This window comes from Nicotiana tomentosiformis, chromosome 2 (genome assembly GCF_000390325.3).
Source record: "Nicotiana tomentosiformis chromosome 2, ASM39032v3, whole genome shotgun sequence".
Lineage (NCBI taxonomy): Eukaryota > Viridiplantae > Streptophyta > Magnoliopsida > Solanales > Solanaceae > Nicotiana > Nicotiana tomentosiformis.
The window spans coordinates 62,390,615-62,403,881 of NC_090813.1; the positions used below are offsets into that span (position 1 = coordinate 62,390,615).

A 13,267-nucleotide genomic window follows, 5' to 3' on the forward strand; every position below is an offset into this window, starting at 1 on the left:
TCCACCCAATTTAAATAAGACACACTAACTAAAATAAATAAAAATCATAATTCCCAATCCCCACCCCCCACCCCCACAAACAATAACTTTGAACTCAAAATCACTAATCTAATATAACTCACAATTATTGCAGTAACCAAAGTAAATTACAAGAAATTGCACAACAATAGAGTTAATGAAGTCTTATTTAAATTGGGTGGGCATGTTAAATTATCTTAAATAGGTGACCATATTTAAATTGGAAGAAAAGAAATCCACATAGGCGCCATGTAGGAAAACAAAGGTGGGATATGGCGATCTACCGGATGAGGGTAAATGTAGGGTATAATTGTAAGGATAAATATGTCAAGAAAATATAACGAAGGGCAAATGTAACTCTTTTTGAAGAGTAGAGGGGTAAATATGATCCTAAAATATAACGAAGGGCAAATATAACTCTTTTAAACGTTTAAGGGGTAAATATGAACCTAATGTATAAATATTTTTGATAGAAAACGTAAACGGAGGATAAATAAGACCTATTTATGATAGTAGATGGGCAAATTAGACCCTTATCCGTTCTCTAGATGTTTTCGTGGGTGATTCTCATGGTGTCCACATACGATTTCCCGACAACGGGAGAAGTTGTATCAATTAATTATTGATTAATTTAATAATTATAGCAATAAGAATTATTTTAGTATATTATTATACAATACGATGCATTCAAAGTAAATAACAAAAATGCCACTCTTTAAACAATAGCAAATGATATACTCAATTAGTTCAAATATTATATCCACAAAACAATACAATATACATAGTACGAAACTATACAATAGTAAAAACCCTCCAAACAAGTTGTAATAAAAGCAAATCATGATAATAATATTCAACACATAGGAGTGATTTATTTTATTTTATCTTTCATATTAAAGGTTTTACAGGTTATTTAATTTGCACTAGTGATTCTCATGGTGTCCAAATATGATTTCCCATCAAGTTTACGGGTGAAGAATCCTCTAAAATATTCATGGACATTTATAGTTTTAAATATCGGTGGAGTATCAGCAGTAATAAGGCTAGTTGCTGGACCTAATTCACCATCCAATCTTGGACTATGAAATGTTGCTATGGAGATCCTTTCTTTCACTGCGCTCACCACTGATCTATGCTCTATGCTTCTGTAAATTCCATTTGAAAATATCTGGAAAACAAATAAACTTATATATAATAAGCAGATGAATAGATTTAAAAGTGTGATTTCCAACACTTGATAAAATAAGAGGGAGGGAGATTGAATGGAGAAAGTACCTCCAAAGAATCTCCAACATTGACTACGAAAGCATTGGGGAGGGGTAAAATGGGAATCCAAATTCCATCTTTCCTAATTTGAAGACCTTCAGTTTCATTTACTTGAAGAAGGATTGCTAAGGCACATGCATCAGAGTGAGGGCAAAGTCCCATCACAAGATCTGGTTGTGGACAGGGTGGATAATAATTCATTCTCATTGATTGCATCCCTTTTTCAAAAAGGTTGTTCACTTCTTCTGCTTTAATCCCCACAGCTTTACCCAACACTTTCAAAACTTTCATGGCTAGCTCCTTTACTTCTTCTGAGTACGCATCAATTGTCTCTCTACATATTCCAAAAAGATGAAATTTATAAGATCTAATTTCGATGTAGGTAATTCGATCGGGTCAAATCAGAATCTAGAGTCCGTAAGTTCAAAACAAATATTATCTTCTAATATGTACTATAATACATAATTCAAGAAAAAAACAATGGTTCAGGTGAACCTAACAGTAGCAGCCGCCGTAGCTATGTTGGGCTTAAGCTTGTTAAAAGCTTAAAATAAAGAGTGAATGAAAAATGAACGGAAAATGAAATATTTGAATTTTTCGCTTTGATAAAGCAATATTGGAAGAGGAAAAGAGTTTTGATGGTATATATACAATTGTTTTTCTTTTGGTTCTTAAAGAGTTAAGAAGAAGGCAAGCATCACGCCATCATCGTCGCTTGGCTTTCAATTGGTTAATTTTAATTCAAATTAGCCGTTTTTGTAACGATAAATTAATTTTCCTCCGCGTTTGATTTTCCCGTTTTATTTTGCGTAAATAGCCATTTATGTAATGGCCGTTTTTACGTGAACAGTCAAAACAGTAATTCTGAAGAGTTGCACCTCTTCGTTTAAACCCAATCTGTTGGCTATAAGTAGCAGACCACTCCCTCATATTTTCCTTATGAAAATTCCAAAATCTCCTTCTTTCTTCTACATTGTTTTAACTACAAAGAAAGCAACAGTAAGTGTGATTTGCTACAGATCATTGTGTTCGCTGAAACACTGGGGTTTGAAGTACCGCTACACTAGTGTGTAATCCGTTCTATCCTGGGAAAAAATAATCCACAACCACGAGTACTAGGAGGGGATTAAGTTCCTTAAGGAAATACTGTGAATTCAGTGAGCTCAAATTAAATTCTATTAATTCTACATTTCTATTTTTACGTTATTTTATTTCCAGAATTACTTTATAAATACAGATTACTAACAAGCTGAAGGAACTTTACTATATTCTGTATTTGTATTGTATATACTGTTCTGGAGACTAAAACATGTGTGGTTTTCTACTCCCAGTTTGGAAATTAAAGCCTTCGTGGTTTTCTACTCCATTTTTATCTTAACGTATATTTTGTTTTATTTTATTATCTGTTATTTGGAGATTAAAATCTTAGTGATTTTCTACTTCGTTGGAGATTAAAATCTACGTGATTTTCTACTCCAGTTTATTCGATTTTAAGATATAAAAACTTCACTGTATATTAAACATTTGTTTGTGTCATCCTTTTACGGAAATGACGACTGAGAACGAAAACCAGGTTGTTCCTATGGTGACTGCCAATGCATCGACAAGTCGAACAACACCGGCATTGGCACCGACACCGATAGAAAAGCACGAAAAATCTTCCGAGATTGATTTTAAGCGGTGGCAGCAGAAGATGTTCTTCTACTTGGCGATTTTAAGTCTACATAAGTTCATTAAGGAAGATGTTCCTGTTCTGCCTAACGAAACTCCATAAAATGAACGCTTCCTCGTGATTGAGGCATGGAAGCATTCTGATTTTTTGTGCAAGAATTATATTCTTAGCGGACTGGAGGACGATCTGTATAACGTCTACAGTAATATGGAGACGTCAAAAGAACTGTGGATTGCGCTTGAAAAGAAATAAAAAAAACTGAGGATGCCGAGTTGAAAAGATTTGTTGCCGCAAAAGTTTTGGACTACAAAATGGTAGATAGCAAGTCTGTTATTACCCAAGTTCAGGAATTGTAAGTGATTGTTCACGATCTCATTGCTGAAGGTATAAGTCGAATTAATACTTTTGTTGAAAGTATTAATTATATTATTATTACTAATATAATTTTTATTGAAGGTCTTGTCATCAATGAAACATTCCAAGTTGCAGCAATGATTGAGAAGTTGCCTCCTTTGTGGAAGGACTTCAAAAATTACTTGAAACACAAACGCAAGGAGATGTCGCTCGAAGATCTCATTGTTCGGTTGAGGATCGAAGAGGACAAAGAAGCTGCTGAAAAGAAGGGTCGTGGAAACTCAACAATAATGGGAGCAAACATTGTTGAGGATGCTCCACAAAATAGGAAGAAGCCTTCTAGACCAAAAAGCAACCCAAGCAAGAAGCGATTCAAAGAAAATTGCTACAACTACGGGAAAGATGGACACAAATCTGCAGATTGCCGTGCTCCAAAGAAAGACAGGAAGAAGGATCAAGCAAACATGGTTGAAAAGCACGAGGATATTGATGACTTGAGTGTTATGCTTTCTGAATGCAACCTGGTGGGAAATCCTAAGGAATAGTGGATCGATTCTGGAGCCACTCACCATGTTTATACTGTTAGAGAAGCGTTTGCTACATATACTCCCGTTGGACCCGAAGAGACGCTTTCTATGGGAAATTCTGCAACGCCCAAGATTGAAGGATGTGACAAGATATTTCTGAAAATGACTTCTGGCAAGATGGTGACTCTGAACAACGTCCTTCATGTTCCTGAAACTAGGAAGAACTTAGTCTCTACTGCACTTCTTGTCAAGAACGATTTTAAGTGAGTTTTTGTATCTGATAAGGTTGTAATAAGTAAGAACGAAATATTTGTAGGAAAAGGTTACCTCACTGAGGGCCTTTTCAAACTAAATGTAATGGTCATTGAGAATAATAAAATTTCAGCTTCTTCTTACTTACTTGAGTCAAATGATTTATGGCATAGACATTTGGGACATGTCAATTATAAAACCTTACGAAAAATGATTAATTTAGAAGTATTGCCTAAGTTTGAATGTGACCAATCAAAATATCAAATATGTGTGGAATCTAAGTATGTTAAACATCGTTATAAGTCTGTTGAAAGGAATTCAAATCCTTTAGACTTAATTCACACAGATATTTGCGACATGAAGTCAATACCATCTCGCGGTGGAAAGAAGTGTTTCATAACTTTTATTGACGATTGTACTCACTATTTCTATATTTACTTACTTAGTAGTAAAGATAAATCAATAGATGCATTCAAGCAATACAAAAATGAAGTTGAAATGCAACTTAAAAAAAAATAAAAATGATAAGAAGTGATAGGGATGGTGAATACAAATCTCCTTTTGAAGAAATATGTTTAGAATATGAAATTATTTACCAAACAACGGCCCCTTACACGCCCAAATCCAATGGGATTGCGAAAAAAAAAATCGTTCATTAAAGGAGATGATGAACGCGTTGTAGATAAGTTATGGTTTTGCACAAAACTTGTGGGGGGAAGCCATTCTTACGGTTAACCGGATACTAAATCGAGTACCCCATAGCAAAACGCAATCTATTCCATATGAAAAATAAAAAGAAAGGAACCCCAACTTGAATTATTTTAAAGTGTGGGGGTATTTGGCAGAAGTGCAAGTTCCTAAATCCAAAAGGGTAAAGATAGGACCGAAAATCGTTGATTGTGTTTTCATAGGATATGCGACCAATAATAAAGCATATTGATTTCTGATTCATAAATTAAAAAATTCCGACATCCATAATAATACGGTTATAGAATCAGATAATGCTGAATTTTTCTAAAATATATATCCGTATAAAAAAAAATATAAGTCGATTGGTGAAAGATCTAAATAACATCGGGAAGAAACAAAAGAAAGTACGTCTAATCAGGAGGATCCAAAACGTAGTAAACGTCAAAGAACATCTACTTCATGTGGACCATATTTTGTGACTTTCTTATTGAAAATGAGCCTCGAACATTTAAAGAAGCTATGTCTTCTTCGAAATCATTATTTTGGAAAGAGGCAGTCAATAGTAAAATAAAATCCATATTGAACAACCATACATGAGAATTGGTTGATCTTCCTCCTGAAAATAAACCGTTGGGTTCTAAATAGATTTTTAAGAGAAAAATGAAAGATGGTGGCACTATTGATAAATATAAGGCAAAACTTGTAGTCAAAGGGTATAGACAACGAGAAGGTTTTGACTATTTTGATACATACTCTCCAGTTACAAGAATTACGTCCATACGAACGTTAGTAACATTGGCTGCGGTATATGGTCTTGAAATTCATCAAATGAACGTTAAGACGGCCTTCTTAAATGGAGATTTGGAGGAAGAAATCAACATGGAACAACCTGAAAAGTTTGTGGTTCCAGGTAAAGAAAAGAAGGTATGTAGACTTGTTAAGTCCCTTTACGGACTAAAACAAGTACCCAAACAATGGCATGCGAAATTTTACTAAACAATGTTGTCAAATGGTTTTAAGATAAATGAATGTGATAAATGTGTGTACATTTAAAATGTTCCAAATCACATAATCATTGTTTGCTTATATGTGGATGATATGCTGATAATGAGTAATAACATTGCCAACATAAATGCGACTAAGTGTATGCTAACTAGCAAGTTTGATATGAAAGACTTGGGAGTTGCCGATTTAATTTTGGGCATTAAGATCCATAAGACTCCTCAAGGTCTGCATTGTCACAATCTCATTGCATGAAAATAGTACTTGAAAAATTCAAGCACTTCGATTTTAAAGTTATAAAGACTCCAATTGACGTGAATCTTGCACTAGCAAAGAACAAAGGCCAAAGCATATAACAATTGGATTATGCTCGTGTGTTGGGATGTTTAATGTATATCATGAATTCTACACGCCCAGATATAGCTTGTGCTATAAGTAATTTGAGTCGATACACGAGTAATCTATGTCAATCTCATTGGATGGAAATGAAACGAATTTTGAGATATGTAAAACATACCCAAGACTTTGCTTTGCACTACAGTAAATATCTTGCGGGTGATTGAAGGATACTGTGATGCAAATTAGATCATCGGTTCAACTGATTCTAAGTCCACAAGTGAATATATATTCACTATTGGTGGAGGAGCGGTATCTTGGAAGTCGTCTAAACAAACTTATATTGCCCGCTCTACAATGGAGGTTGAGTTTATAGCTTTAGATAAAACCTGTGAAGAAGCTGAATGGCTCTAAAATTTCTTGAAAGATATTCCATTTTGGCTCAAACCGATGGCCCCAATATGTATACATTACGATAGTCAAGCGACAATTGGAAGGGCTTGGAGCGTTATGTATAACGAGAAATCTCGTCATTTACGACGAAAACATAAAATCGTTAGGCAATTACTCTCTAGAGAAATTATCACGGTTGACTACGTAAAGTCAAACGATAATGTGTCGGATCCACTTACGAAAGGCATAACTAGAGAGGTAGTTGAGAAATCATCGAAGGGAATGGGACTATGTCCGAGGACAAGTCATTGTGGCGGTAACTCTACCTAGAAGACTGGAAATTCCAAGATCTAGGTTCAAGGAGATCAAACAAAGTCACCAATGACGGTTCAACATTGTCAACTAAAATTTTGGTCCATTCTCGTGATGAGACAATGTTCAGTACCAAGGATAAAGTATTAAGGCTTTTTAATGGTTTCGAAATTTGATACGGGGTATATCAAATAATGTATCTACGGGATGACACATTTAGGAATCACCTATGTAAGTGTGAAGTGTTAGCCGTTTCAAGGAGAATTTTGTAAGGCCAGTTCTTTACGCACTTATGAAACCAGGCGATGTTCATGGCTGAAACGAACACAACACTGAGAACCAAAGACGGTTAAGGGTTGATTGTGTGACTTATGGTTGTCTAGGTATACGCCAAAGTTCGACGGTTCAAAGATATCAAATCTACTGATTGACCGAGTATATCCGACATAAGCTCACTACGAAAAGTTCAAAGGGAAACCTACTTATCCAGATGCAATTAATCCTTGCTTGCGAATCACATAGTTTTTCATGCATATTTCCGTGATATATCATTCCCCATTAACGTGGGGGATTGTTGGGTTTAAGCATGTTAAAAGCTTAAAATAAAGAGTGGATGGAAAATGGAGGGAAAAATAAAAATATTTGAATTTTCCTCTTTGATAAATAGACATTGTCCCATATTGGAGGAGGAAAATTTTTTTGATGGGTATATATACAATTGCTCTTCTTCTACCTCTTAAAGAGTTAAGAAAAAGACAAGCCTCATGTTGTTGCCGTCGTCGCTTGTTCGGCTTCAGTTTCGACTTCGGATTTGGTCAAATAATTTGATTGATTATTTTTTGGACCAAATTTATTTGTTACTATTAAGATTTACGTAATATTATTTTAATCCAAATTAGATATTTTTGTAACGGTAAATTAGTTTTCCTCCGCGTTTGATTTTTCTGTTTTATTTTGTGTAAATAGCCATTTGCGTGGCCGTTTTTACGCGAACGGTCATTTTGAAGACGTGCACCTCTTCGTTTAAACCCAACCTGTTGGCTATAAATAGCAGACCATTCCCTCAGATTTTTCTTACGAAAATTTTGAAATCTCCTTCTTTCTTCTGCATTGTTTTAACTACAAAGAAAGCAATAGTAAGTGTGATTTGGTACCGATCATTGTGTTCGCTGAAACAGTAGGGTTTGAAGTATCGCTACACCAGTGTGTAATCCGTTCTATCCTGAGAGAAAATAATCCACAACCTCGGGTACTAGGAGGGGATTAAGTTCCTTAAGGAAACACTGTAAATTCAGTGAGCTCGGATTAAAATTCCTCGGATTAAATTATGTTAATTCTACATTTATGTTCTTTACGTTATTTTATTTCCAGAATTGCTTTACAAATACATATTACTAACAGATAAACCCCTCAAATATATTCTTAACATGATGTGATATTGTACGGTGTCCGTTTTGGACCAAGCCCACACGATTTTTCCGAAAAAGTCTCACACCATTAAGAACATTCAACTCCCATAAGTACTTTTTTTTTAAAAACTTTTCATGTGAGACTTTTTTCACACACATCTAACAAATATTCAGATGTTTGTTTTGTAACAAGTGTTGAATATTATGGTTGATTAATTGAGGACGACATTATAATACGTACCTAAATGAAAGGGAAAGCTTGGAAAATATAGGCTTCCTTAAATGTGTAGGCGAGGTCTTCAAGCAAAACATGTCTGCCCAGTCAAGCTTTTGATCATCAGAGACAACGAATAGCTGCCCAAACCCATCTGTATCCCCTGGCAATTGTTCAAACTTCTCTTTCGCTTCCAATGGCAGATTGAAGAATTTTTGAATCTCAGATTTCATTTTCTCCACCACTGAAGAACTTACTCCATGATTAATCAACTGCAGTGTTAGCATATTGAGTACACAAATTATTCATATTGAATATATTCAGTTGCAACCTGTATAATCTCATAGTAATATATGATAAATAAAAAGGTTATAATACGCGTTAAATCCAAATAACAATAATTAGTTATCAGAAACTAGGAAGTATAGATAAGTACCTGAAAAAAACCCCAATCTTTGGCTGCAAAATGCAATTTCTGAAGCTCGAGATTCATTGAATGATCAGTAGAGTTTAATCGTTGCAAGTCAATGACTGGAACTTCCTTATCTGACGATGAAATTGAACGGTCCTGATCATCACGTACATATCGCGATGGAATCGTCACCAATTTCTGCTTTGCCAGTTCCTGAACAGAAGGAACTTTCATGGAATCTTCTAGCTCTCCCGTATGTGCTTCCATGGCGTTTCTCCCTTTTAGCTAGATCTCTCCACTTCTCTACTATTTTCTGATCCCAATTTGCATTATTCAACAAGGATTGTAAGGTTATGACTAGGAAGATCTAATCAGATTTTTGCGTTTGTGATTTGACAACTCCTTAAATCCAACCGGTCTATATTCTATATGACATGATTAATGCCACAAGATTCAAATGATATTTTTGTACATTACTCACATTTTTAATTTAATACTATAAAATCCATAAGTCTCACTTCTTTGGCTAGTCAAAATAAGACACTTTGATTGAAGCAGAGGGAGTAAAGAAAAATGTAATATTTTTAATTAGTAAGTTGAAGATTACTGTTAAGAATGTAACATCACCATATATATTGTAGGGTCATGTTGTACCCAAAATAATTGAACTTGTTTTGTTGAAGGATACCTTTCCAAAAAAAAAGCCTTCTCAACTTCTAAAAATATAGCACTATCGCGTACATATGCAACTATGCAAGTAATAACTTATTCCCAATTTCATGCGATACTTTTAAGACTAAAATAAAGCAAATACTCTGTGAACATTTGGATTAGTGTGTTGAAATCTCCACGGTAACTTTAATTAGGGTATAAAAAATTGTACACGGATAATCTTTTTTACAAAGAAAATTATTTGAGGTGAAATTTAGAGTGGCAAAGCACCTAACGCCATCAATTTGATTTTTTGACCATTATACATTCTAAGCAGTTCATATATAGTTCAGTTATATTCATGACACAAAAAAACATTAGTTCTATAATTTGATCTAACTATAATTGGTTTTTAAGTAAGTTAATAATGTAAAAATATGCATTGTTCTGCTAGAAGAAAAAAATTAGAAAAAAATCCAGGAAACAAGAACCCGCCTACCATTCAACGGCTAACTGTCATTCCTCTCCCACTCTGAAACAAATTCAAGGAAACCAAACTCCCATTCAATAATTTTTTTTTTTCTTTTGAATTGAAAAGCAGAAACTTCTTTTCCAAATCATCCTTAGAAATCCGAGGAAATGGTGCCTAAATTTAGCAAGCTCAAGGTTTCAGAAAAAGCGAGGAAATTAGTATTTCCTGAAATGCTTGGTAGCTTAGTGGTTGGTAGAGAAGAAAGAAATTACATTATGGGGTCTGATAAAAGAGATGAATCTACCGGTGAAGAATTACGCACTTTTGAGCCTCATGGGTTTGCTCTAAAACATATGATTAAGGATCAAACTAATGATTTTGACGAGGAGCTTAGTGTTCCCCAAAAGACAAATAGGAGTTTGGGAGCAATTGTGCACGCCTGCATTAATGATGATGATGATGAAAAAAGATCTGATCTTGAATATGAGGTGAGACTGGTAATCATAATTTTCATTACTATGCACTACTAACAGTGTAAAAATGTTTATACGATCAGGTCACTTATTAAGTAATTACCGGTAAATCTTTTGACAAACATTAATTTGTAATATGTATAAAATAGATAATTAGTATACGATCATAAGTTAAAATTCATTGTTAGTCAATGTTTAAAATAAAAACAAAAAAACTAGCCCGATGCACAAAGTCTTGCAGCAATGGTAGAGTTGTCTCTGTGTTGTGACCTATATAAGAATTTACAATTCAATTTATAGGAAATAAAAGGTGAGATTTGAAGTGTGATAAATAGGTGCAGATCACCTCTAATCAAGAGCGAAAACAATGATACGGCATTTCTTATTATATATGTATAGTAGCTTAATGGTTTTTCCAAATATGCGGTTTCTAATTTTTCTTGTCTGGGCGTATCAATATATTTGTCGTTTCTCTAATTATTATTTATTGGTGGTGTTGCACAGCTTTCTGAGAAGGAGATTACTTTGGAGAAGTTGCAAAGAGTTGCCAGTTCAGGTATTCCAAACGGAGGGAGTTTGCGAGCAATAATTTGGAAGGTTATTATATTACCTGTACTAATATTAATAACATGCATGCTCCATTAGTATAAGCATTTTCGCAAACATACAACTAATATGACCTGATAGAACTAAATGGTGAACTAGATATGGGATTAAGCTGACGAAAGAGTACGTATCTTTATTAATGAAAGTAGAAGAATATAATCTTAAATCCAATTTGTCATAATTTTTCATCTAAAAGAATCTTTATTCATTCTGAGATTCCATACTTACTGCTTTGCTTGTTGAAACTTATGTCATGCTCATGGGAGAGTAATTACTGAATGTGTTATTGACTATTTATTAGTCCTTTTGCTCTATGTCTATATATGCTTCAATTTGACATAATGAATTGCAGCTATTGTTGGGGTATTTACCGACTTCTCCTGACTTATGGGAAAAGGAGTTGACTGAGAGTCGATTAAAATATGCTAAGCTCAAAGATGAGCTTTTACTAAACCCTGTAAGTTTCCACTAACCTTGTAATTTATGGTCTTAGTTTTGTTGTTTATTATGACTGTATATCAAATAACACTCTTTAATCTAGACAGTCAGAATTGTCAAGGAGAAAAGATAAAAGCTTGAGATTTCTTGGACATGATACTAACAGCAAAGTCAGTGAGGCCCTTGAACGCTACAACATCTCAAAAGAGGATCATCCGCTAAGCTTAGGTAAAACTAGTATATGGCATCAGTACTTTGAGGCAAGTACCTACCGCACTGTGTGTTCTTCTGCAACCTTTTTCTCTCACTGAAAACCATTTTTATGACAGTAGTGGTGTTTCTAGTTTACAGAAATTTCAGATCAAATAGACCGTGATTTGCAGCGAACTCATCCAGATTTAGAATTCTTCTCAGGAGACTCACCACTATCTAGGAAGAATAGGGTAACATTTTACTTGTCTTTGTCACCTCCTGATATTATTATGTATTACTGCTCTTGCAAATCATGGTGAGTCTGTGATGCCTTTTTTCTTTCTGACTTTACGTATGCTTTGCAGGAGTCGATGAGAAATATTCTTCTTTTGTTTGCAAAGTTAAATCCGGCAATTAGTTATGTGCAAGGTATGAATGAGGTCTTGGCCCCATTATACTATGTCTTCAGCACTGATAGTGATGAGCACAATACTGTAAGTGTCTTCCTCAAATTTGTTCATTATTTAAATTCGTGCCTTCGCCAACTCTTTCTCAGAACCCATAAATAGTAGAAGCAACATTTGTTTTTCCACTATGCAGGAAGATTTAGAAGCAGATACTTTTTCCTGTTTTGTTATACTAATGAGTAGCTGTGTGGATCACTTCTGTCAACAACTAGATAGCAGTTCTGTGGGTATCCACTCCACTCTTTCAAACTTGTCAAAGTTATTGAAAACCAATGATGAGGAATTGTGGCACCATCTTGAATATAAATCAAAGGTGAACCTATTCCTTAAGCACTGACAAATTATTTGCCTTTAATCTTCTGGTCTAATTACTTCCTCAAATTATTTGAGAGTTGCTTTTATGTGCAAGTAAACAGGTTGACCCGCAATTCTATGCGTTTAGGTGGATCACTCTGCTTCTTACTCAGGAGTTTAGGCTGCATCACATCCTAAGGATCTGGGATACACTTTTAAGCAATCCCTTTGGCCTTCAGGTTATTCTCCCTTCATTACCAACCAATTTGGACTACAACATATAATGTGTGTGTGTGTGTAGATTTAGAGGGATGACCTAATAATGTCACAGAGTGAGAACTAGATAAGAACCTATCATCTAATTCCAGGTTCATTTTACTGGTGGCTGAATACACCACTTGTAATGTGTCATTTGCAGGAAATGCTTTTGAGGATCTGTTGTGCTATGCTCATGTGTGTCAAAAGCAAACTACTGAGTGGTGATTTCGTTGACAACTTAAAACTTTTACAACATTTCCCTGAACTAGATGTTGAGCGCCTTCTCCAGATAGCACAGAGCATGACTATTGACACGTCGTTCCTTTCAGCTGTGTAACTCGTCCAACTAAACAAGCCATTGCTCAAACACAAAAAATATTAGTTGGAACTTCATACACATATGCCTTTCTTTTAGCTTGTTTTAAAAAATCAAAATTGAAGTTTATGTTATCCTCCTTTCTTTTTGCTCTTTGATCCTTACGTGGAATTTAAATTCTATCCTGGCTTTTTATGTTTTGTATTAAAGTGTAAATTTATTTTTTTCTCTTTACGTTTTAAT

General features: G+C 34.6%; 2 protein-coding genes across 3 annotated transcripts; one reads left to right on the forward strand and one right to left on the reverse strand.

Annotated features, from left to right (window-relative positions):
• Positions 1-732: 732 nt before the first annotated feature.
• Positions 733-9,315, reverse strand: LOC104104484 (oxoglutarate-dependent flavonoid 7-O-demethylase 1-like). The gene is made up of 4 exons (XM_009612585.4): positions 8,882-9,315; positions 8,473-8,717; positions 1,294-1,618; positions 733-1,186 (listed from the first exon to the last, which is right to left on the reverse strand). The coding sequence occupies exons 1-4, from the start codon at positions 9,122-9,124 to the stop codon at positions 932-934; spliced, it is 1,068 nt and encodes a 355-aa protein (XP_009610880.1). The 5' UTR covers positions 9,125-9,315; the 3' UTR covers positions 733-931.
• A 758-nt stretch (positions 9,316-10,073) lies between these two features.
• On the forward strand, positions 10,074-13,258 carry LOC104104483 (uncharacterized). 2 transcript variants are annotated; one of them, XM_009612584.4, is made up of 9 exons: positions 10,074-10,468; positions 10,958-11,050; positions 11,412-11,516; positions 11,605-11,757; positions 11,842-11,940; positions 12,055-12,187; positions 12,294-12,469; positions 12,573-12,689; positions 12,869-13,258. In XM_009612584.4, exons 1-9 carry the CDS (start codon positions 10,148-10,150, stop codon positions 13,043-13,045), a joined length of 1,374 nt encoding a protein of 457 aa, XP_009610879.1. In that variant the 5' UTR covers positions 10,074-10,147; the 3' UTR covers positions 13,046-13,258. The 2 variants fall into 2 exon arrangements, with proteins under 2 accessions (XP_009610879.1, XP_009610878.1); XM_009612583.4 differs by having other exon boundaries at positions 12,055-12,183; positions 12,290-12,469.
• Positions 13,259-13,267: the final 9 nt, after the last annotated feature.